We start from the raw sequence: 9111 nt of genomic DNA, 5'->3' as shown, positions 1-9111 counted from the left end.
AGCTGAGAAAGGAGATGTGCTGTAGATACTGACTCTCAGATTTAAGAGCTACCAAAGGTTGCAATTGTCTTTCTTTCAGAGAAATATAATTATCAGGATGCATTATAATTAAATGTTGTGTATACAAAATATTTCTGTAAGGGATTACTATGTACAAATGATTAGTTTATGATTTCAACAGTGGATTGCTAAGGAATATTAGCTGCTTATTAGTTTTATTACAGTATTCAGAACTGCTGTTTTGCGACCAAGTAGCAAAGGCCCCCACACACTCACCTGGGGCTGTGTTTGTAGCCTAGGGCTGGTAACAAGGGAGGCAGATCCTGGTGGCTCTGAGCGGGCAGCAAATGGCTAGAATAGGAGTCTGCAACCTGCGGCTCTCCAGATGTTCATGGACTACCAATCCCATCAGCCAATTGGCCATGCTGGCAGGAGGCTGATGGGAATTGTAGTCCATGAACATCTGGAGAGCCGCAGGTTGCAGATTCTGGGGCTAGAAGAACAGATGAGTGCCTTGAGGTTGATGTCAAGGGATCATAGATAGTTGCTTTACAATCAATGAAAACCACAGATGCAGCAAGTTTGTTGAATAAGGTCCCAGTATTCTAGTCTGTTAAAATTCTTTCAATCATCTTTTCACAGTGATGACACTCTAAGTACAGCTGTTAACTAACAAAGCTTGATTATCATGATCCACATGCTGTTCTTCCAGCCCCACACAAAACTTAGACTTTCTTGCCTTAGACTTACTCATTCCTAATTGTAGGTTGTTGCAGTATGACTTGCTTATGCCTAATCTTCCTCTTTGGTATAATGTAGGTGTGAAGCAAGTTTATCTGGGCTGCTAGAACTTGTCTGGCAGTTTATAAAAGGCAGTCGCTGAGAGAATGAGAGGGAGAGGGAGAGAGTGCTCAGATCTTAAGCTCTGATCTTCTTGGAAAAGAACAATGAATATTTTTCATAGGCTGTTTACATTATTCATGTACTTGTGCACACCTATCTTACTTGTGGAACTTCCTTTGTTTCTTTATTATGCACTCAAGAAAGCACCAGTGCCACCAGAATCCAAAGATCCAATAAAGCTACGAGTGTATCATGCAGTCTCACTGTTGGTTTTTCGTTTGGTAAGTGCAGAATTTTGTTTCATTTGTTTGTTTCTGCAGAAGGGCATGGTTATCGAAAAAAGGTGTGGGTTGGTTGGATGTTCTCATGAGAAAGTGAATGGATTTTTAATGGATTTCTAGCCAGCACCATTAATGGAAGTAAGTCTCAAGATTTTCACGGAGTTCAGTAGGTTTTAATCTTAAATACAGATATGCACAGGATTCAGGGGAGGGCGGCCTATAATAAATAAATAAATCATAAGATGTACAATGAGAGCTAGCATGGCATAATGGTTATGTGTGGAAGACTTTAATCTGGAGAACTCAGTTTGATTCCCTACTCCTCTGCGTGAGCAGCGAACTCTAATCTGGTGAACCAGATTTATTTCCCCATTCCTACGCAAGAAACCTGCTGGGTGATCTTAAGCTTGCCACAGTTCTCTCTGAATTCTCTCTGTGTCTGTTGTGGGGAGAGGAAAGGAAGGTGTTTTTAGATTCCTTTAAAGTAGAAAAAAGAGAAAAGTAGGTTATACATTAATCCAAATTACTTGGTATGACAGAAATGCTGAAGTCAGAAACATGTAGCAAGTTGGGCTGAGCTAAAGGAGCAGTCCTTTTGCCCAAGTATGGTTGGCATGTGCGCACACATAGTTTTGTAAGCTCCATCAAAAGACTGTCTGGTGATAGTGTTTGCCCATTAAGATTGAGCCTTACTGAACTTCTTTACTGACCTGCAGTGAAACTGTCATCTAATTTGTCCCATTGGCTGGATATGTGCATGACATCATCCCATTCACAACATGATTATCTGTGATCTGGAACTGAATTTAAAGAGTAAAATTGTACCAAGAATAATGGCAGCAGTAATTGATGAACTAATTAAGGGGGCAGAAGAAAATATTTTATCTCACTGAACGCAATTTTTGGCCGCAGCATTAAAATATAAAGAACTCAGCACAGTCTTAGCAGTATGAAGTATAAAGTATAAATGACATCGAAAGAGGGCGGGTTCCAATGTAAGAATGGTCTTAATCAACCAATCTTTTAAAATCTGTTTTATATCTGTGAAATTTCTTCCTGTTGTTCAGAAAGTACTTAAATAGTTTTTAAAACCTGATATTCAGGACCCAACATACTGATTTCTGATATACTTTGTTCTTTTATATTCAACAGGGGAAGATTTTTGAGAAATTAGGGATCTGCAGCCAAATTACATTTGTTAGATTTGTGTTAAATGTGTCACCTGCTGGGAATAAGTCAAATCTCTCCATTTGGGATACAAAGTTTGAACAAGTGCCAGTAACGATTTACCAACCGAACAGCCCTTCTACTCAGCCAAGGAAAGGACTGATCTACCTACATGGAGGATGTGGGATTTTTGGAAGCAAGAGTAAGATATTTTATACAACTTTAACATTTCCTTTAAAAGTTGTTATCAATCAGGCAATTTTATGACATTATTTTGTTGGGTCCATAAAGAAGGGATTCCCAAAATCTGGAATGCCCACACCTGTGAACCAAACTGGCCACACCTTACATATTATGGCCAATCAGACAGCCCACACATTTATTTACTCAAGAGACTGAAATTACTAAACTAAAGGTTGGAATACCTAAATTACTTTCTCCAGCCCAGTCAGATTGGGAGTAACCAAATAGCAGCTGCAACTGAAGTATCCAGGGATATGGGCAGAGGTGGGATCCAACCAGTTCTCACCACTTCTCTAGAAGTGGTTACTAATTTTTTCTGAGTGCCGAGAAGGGGTGACTAAAGCAACCTCCCTGCCCAATAGGGACTGGAGGTGCGTGTGTGCGGTGGCGCCACTGTTTGAATCCCACCACCATCGGAACCTGTTATTAGAATTTTTGGATCCCACCACTGGATATGGGTAATAGAAATTTGAATTTGAAAGGGTTTTGACATTCAGATATTGCTTTAATTTACTGATAAAGCACCCAAATGAACACTTAAGAAGGAAAAACAAAATTGCTTTCTTCTATTGTGCTTAGTAAGTTGGAAAATAGATCCTTGATTTGTGAAGTCACTGGAGAAGGAAAATATAACTAACAAAGAGTAGACAAATAGGGGAGAACATAACTGACCATTGGGGAGCACCACAGAACATTTCTTTTGTGTCTTGGGCAGTTCAGTGGTGAAGCCATGGCTCAGTGGCAGTACATCCACTTTGCATTCAGAATGTTCGAGGTTCAATCTCTGACATCTTAGCTAGCAAGAGCAGGCAATGTGTAATGTGAAAGAACCTTCCACCTGAGTCCAGGGCTACTGTACACCACCAGCTACTGTATATAAATCAAGTGGTTTGAACATAAGGCTGTTTAAAAACATGAAACATGCTACAGTCAACTCAGCAGTGTGTTAGGTCCAAAAAAATCATCTGGAAATAGATTTATGACTGAGGGAGCAGGTATCAAGCCAGCAGAGGTTCTGGCCAAATCTGGAGCTGGGGTGAACTCACCCCATGTTTTGATAGGCAACTCCGTGACTGCAACTTCCAAGAGACTCTTAGGGTTGTTTGTTTTTAAATAAATTGATAAATAAAATGTGTGTCTTTGATTATTTTTGTGATAAATAAATTGCATTATTTAAAAAAGAGTTGTGTAAGAAAGCTTGGCAAGCACCTTGTAGCATCTATTGATGAAAAAATGCACGTATTTCAGTCACTTCTCATTGATATGGACAGGATGTGGCCAGAACATGGAGTGGGCACTCTGTTATTTCTTTACATATAAAATCTGGATATTGTTTCTGTACACAAGTAGATTATAATTATAATAACATTTGGATACTGTTTCTGTATATAAGTAGATTATAATTGACGATGGAGATGTTTTGTTGTGCTCACAAGAGATTTTCAGTGGCATTCCTTACATGTCATTAGTGTAAATAACTTCTCAAGTGAACAGTGTACTCACAAGAACAGTACAATGAGACAGCAAACTCACATAAGATTGTCAAAGGCTGGATTAAACTGGTTCTGATGGGTTTTCCAGGCTGTGTGGCCATGGTCTGGTGGATCTTGTTCCTAACGTTTCGCCTGCATCTGTGGCTGGCATCTTCAGAGGTGTGTCACACCTCTGTGATATACCTTTGAAGATGTCAGCCACAGATGCAGGTGAAACGTTAGGAACAAGATCCACCAGACCACGGCCACACAGCCCAGAAAACCCACCAGGATCACATAAGATTGTTGACGGAGCACTTTTCCCATAAGGAGTGATTCAATGTTGAGATTCTTGATCAGAAGGTGGCATTTGATAATGTGTAGCTTCAAGAATTAAATTCCAGGAACCACATTCAAATTCAGGTAATACTTATATTATTCACAATCTTAAAACCATTATTATACTCTTGAATACAGATTGTCCCTCTACAGACAAGCAGTATAAAGTATGCCAAATACATGTTATGATCACAGCTACATAAACCAGTAAAAAACCCAACCCTAAAAAACTAAAAGCATAATTATTTTGAATACAGTAGAAAATGGAATCAGATGCATTGCTAAAACCCATAGGAGATGGAAGGTTTCTAAAGAAACATGTATGTAATCACAGTAGCAAGATCATTCCAGGGTAGCTGCAGTCCAGGCTTACATAAAAAAGGACAATTAGAAGCAGTTATGAACTAGATTATACTTATATTTTCATAGAATCATTGTGGTGCGTTTCTAAGGAAGGGGCGCCCAGCTGGTAATCCAGGAACCAAATACAGTGTCCAACTTAAATCTGTCTCATTCCAGTGATCCTATGAATTTTACTCAGGTAATGGAGAAAAAAACCTGTGCAACAATTCCATTGTGTTCTGTTCGTGCAAATCAGGAGCCCACCAGCTGTGTGCACTGACAGCGCAATGTACCTGATCCACATGGTCACTGTTTTGGGTGAACTGGAACATCTGGTTTTCATGTGGGTATAGCTATCTGAAGCATGATCTTAGATCCAGTGTTCTAATATATGTGAATTGAAGTTGTACCTGAAAAATTCATGCATTGTTCTATCCACATAAGTCTGTGGTCACGTGATCAGACACATTGTAAGAACTCTCAATTCACAATATGAATGGCTGGTGAGTTTCCAATTCCCATGAATAGAATTGAACATAACATCTGTAGAATGTAGGCCTGCTTGAAATTTTATTTGCACAGAAAAGAGAAATTCTTCTAAGATTTCAAGAAACAGAGATAGTCCAGACTTCAGTTTTAACTCTTAAGTTTAAATTTATCTGTATCAAGAAGGTAATAAGGTAAATATGCATATTTGTATGTGATTCTGTGCCATAGAGCTCCTTTATCTGTGCTGAAAGACTGTTTGTCTCAGTTAGCACAAACTTTATTATAGAACAGGTCAGCTTCTTTGAGGAAATTTACTTCTGACTTCTGCACAGAAGAGTGGTCTGGGCTCTCAGTAGTTGGATTCTAGAGCAGTGGTTCTCAACCTGTGGGTCGCGATCCCTTTGGGGGTTGAACGGCCCTTTCACAGGAGTCTCCTAAGACTCTCTGCATCAGTGTTTTACATCTGTAAAATGGATTAAATGTTAGGGTTGGGGGTCACCACAACATGAGGAACTGTATTAAAGGGTCGCGGCATTAGGAAGGTTGAGAACCACTGCTCTAGAGCCCTGATACTTCCAAAAGAACCCCTCTACAGACTCATCCTACAATCCCCCAAAGTTACCCAGGATGCTCAATTGCTGAACAGTAAATTTAGATCCTTCCATAATGGCATAGGATACAAACCTTTAAAGATAAGGTATGTTGTGTCCTGAATTCCAGACAGAATGAAATAATCAACCCAGTTCTTCATTTTACATCACATGGGTAGATCAAGAACTTCACTTGAAAAGGCCCTCTATTACAAGGGATTTAATGGTGAATGTTGACAGTAATCTAAATGTAACTGTCAATATTTTCTGGCCTGTGTCCAAAAAATAGGGAAGTAAACATCTATTTTCAGGCATTCACAAAAATCCATCTGGGATGGTCACAAGCGAAGTCGTGACATTTTAATTGTTAAGTGTAACATACTACTGTCCAATAAGCAAAGTAATTTATTTTCATTTTAAAAAATGAACCAGATAAAATAAACTTTGTCTACTTTAAGAAATTTTATAATACAAATAATGCTTCTGTAGTGTAGAGTTACATAAGACATTTTTAAACATACTAAGGCTTTTCTTTCCCAGGAGGCTATGAACGAGTATGCCGCCATCTTGCCCGAAAAAGTGACTCAGTGGTTGTGTATGTTGAGTAAGTGTGCTTCAGATTCTCTTCATTAAAAAAAGATTTAAGAAAACTGAGCTAGAAAAACACGGGCCTAGTCTGCAGATAGCTGCATAAATCTTGTCACACTCTCTCAGGCCTTTCCTGCTTACCACAGTTTTGCCTCTTGCTGTACTAGAATGTAAGCTATCCATGTTTTCCGAGACCAATCACTCCTCTGTTTATCAGCCATTAGCTTGTAGTTACACTGAAGGTATCAGAGGAAAGGGCAGAAACCAGGGCCTTTGGAAGAGCAAGGCTAATAAGCATTAGACAATTTTCTGTTTCCATTGATTCCTAATTTCTGCAATCTTCATTCTATTACATTGTTTTCTGAATGTCTTATGCTGTCCAACTGCATTTTAAAAAATATTTTAATCCACTGAGTCTCAGTGAGAAAGGAGGCTGTAAATGAAGTTAGTAAATAAAGTATTGGGAGGGCAGCAGAAGGAATCCTTTCCTGTCATCTTCAACCATAGACTGGTACCTCTGACAGGCAGTAGTTGACCAAGATAGTCTGGAGTCAAATGGCATTCCTTATCCGTAGTTGTAGGAATACCAAATCATGCTCAAATATACTTTGTGGTGAGGATCTTATGTCCTACTGATGATTCATCTAGTCCAGCAGAGAGAACTCCAATATTTTGATAAAGTCTGAGAGCCAATGCTTTGATATTTCAGGTATCGACTAGCCCCTGAGCACCGACATCCAGCTCAATTATTAGACTGTCTCACAGCTGCAACATACTTCCTGAAAAATTCAAAAGACTATGGAGTGGATCCTAACTGCATTATTCTTGCTGGAGAAAGCAGTGGAGGTGCACTTGTTGCTGCTATTTGCCGAGAATTGGTAAAAAGTTCAACAACCCCAAAGATTCGAGCCCAGATCCTGATCTACCCATTCCTCCAGATAATGGATCTTTCTTTGCCATCCCATCAGCAAAATCACTGTGGACCCGGATTGACCCGTATGCGAGCTATGAAACTTGGCTTACTGTATATAAAGGGGGAAAGTCAGGATGTCAATATATTCATCAACAATGCCCATGTTCCTGAGGTCATGAAGACGAAATACAAGAAATGGATTAGTGCAGACTGTGTACCAGAGGAATTTAAAGTCAGGGGCTATAAGCCACCATTGCCTGTTCCCTTTTCAAAAGAACTGTATAAACAAGCCAGACTGAATGACGAGTCAATGCTGTCACCAATTTTAGATGAGGATGCCGTTATCCAACAGCTCCCACAGACTTACCTTTTAACCTGTGAATATGATCTAATAAGAGATGATGGACTGTTATACAAGAAACGGCTCGAGGAAAATAATGTGGCTTTAACATGGAAACATATAAAGGAGGGATTCCATGGATTTCTAATGTTTATTGAGGCTGGGCCATTAGAATTTTCATGTTCGAAAACAGCATGTGAAGATATAGTGCAGTTTATAAAAGGATTATAAACATGACGACAACCGGCCCAAGAGTTCTGATCTCCTACTTCCGTAGTACCTGGTAAATGTGGACGGAGAACAAGCAGCAGCTGCAACATATTCTCTGAAGGAAGCTTTTCATGTAGGCCAGGATCTGTGAGGCTGCTTCTGTACTATGCTGCAACTGATGGGGCTTTCTCTCTTTCCACAGAAGCCCTTCACTGCATATCCCTGAAAGTCTAGTTATGAGGGTCAAGGGATCTTCCAGGGCAGTCTCTAGCAACAGTTCCATCAACTACAGACAGAAAGGAAAACTAGGCAAAGTTCTGTGGATGGGTGGAAGTATTTCATACATGTTTATGGGGCACATAAAAGGACAGAATGTTCTGTATAATTGTGTAGTGCAAGAGCCTTTCCATTCTGTATAAAAAATTCTGGTCCTATTCAGGCAGAACTGTTGTAGGAGTTCGACATGGCACGCAAATAGGTGAATATTTCTTCCAAAATTCACAAATATAGCTTAAAACCAGAAAAAAGTATAAATAATTAATGTGATTTTTTTGAGTGTGTACCACCTTCAGTGCAAGAAAGGATGGCAGCTGACATTATTACCAATGTGATTCACAAACAGCTTTATCCAGTTCAATTTTTCTAAACTGGTTTGAGCGCCAGTCCTCTGGCAGGTGATCAAAAGTCATTTCTAGCACAATTATGCAATATTCCACCTTTTCATGTCTACAAACTGGCAATCCTTTCCCATGATAACGCCTGTGCTGTGACTTGCAAAGTCAATCAGCATGACACAAAACTTTCTGTGTAAGATATGTAGCCTGCTGTTACACATGTTAACTCAGAAGTGTCACTGAATTCACTGGGGGGATGCTCCTGAGAACGTGGGCATACAATTGGAGCCTTAACTATAGACCTCTCCTAATCTAAAAGCGTCTGGGTCTGATTCCCCTACCCATATTAGTAGCCATATTCTCTAGTAAAGCCATGTGCTATGAGTTAATTAATTCAACCTCTTTTTTTCTGGATGAATATTTATCTTAAAAATAAAATTTAAAAAACCCGTTGAGATTATCACTCTCCTAATCTTTCATTTGCAGTAAAATGTATTCAGACAACTCACATCACAATATTGCAGTTATAAATGCTAATTGTACAGAGTCCATTACTGCTGGTACAGATCCTTTTGAAAGGAAAGTGTGTGTATGTGTGTGTGTGTGAACATTATTTACACACCTTCCTGTTCCTGCTCACTACTCTTATAACAATTCTTTTTCTTCTATAAAAATAGACA

The 9111-nt window shown here is 39.3% G+C and overlaps 1 protein-coding gene across 1 annotated transcript; it reads left to right on the top strand.

Annotated features, from left to right (window-relative positions):
* Window positions 1–906: 906 nt before the first annotated feature.
* Window positions 907–8886, top strand: LOC125433571 (arylacetamide deacetylase-like 4). Its single transcript, XM_048498189.1, has 4 exons — window positions 907–1124; window positions 2277–2493; window positions 6307–6370; window positions 7064–8886. The coding sequence occupies exons 1-4, from the start codon at window positions 948–950 to the stop codon at window positions 7836–7838; spliced, it is 1233 nt and encodes a 410-aa protein (XP_048354146.1). The 5' UTR covers window positions 907–947; the 3' UTR covers window positions 7839–8886.
* Window positions 8887–9111: the final 225 nt, after the last annotated feature.

This window comes from Sphaerodactylus townsendi, linkage group LG05 (assembly GCF_021028975.2).
Source record: "Sphaerodactylus townsendi isolate TG3544 linkage group LG05, MPM_Stown_v2.3, whole genome shotgun sequence".
Classification (NCBI taxonomy): Eukaryota; Metazoa; Chordata; class Lepidosauria; order Squamata; family Sphaerodactylidae; genus Sphaerodactylus; species Sphaerodactylus townsendi.
Note: the sequence above shows the minus strand (reverse complement) of the source record. Positions and strands in the feature narration are given on the sequence as shown.

Bases quoted from the DNA above. Each gene is read 5' to 3' on its own strand.
- LOC125433571 (XM_048498189.1), top strand. From the start codon at position 948: ATGAATATTTTTCATAGGCTGTTTACATTATTCATGTACTTGTGCACA. The intron at 2,494-6,306 runs GTAAGATATTTT...TTTCTTTCCCAG, and splicing joins TGGGATTTTTGGAAGCAAGA to GAGGCTATGAACGAGTATGC. The intron at 6,371-7,063 runs GTAAGTGTGCTT...TTGATATTTCAG, and splicing joins TCAGTGGTTGTGTATGTTGA to GTATCGACTAGCCCCTGAGC.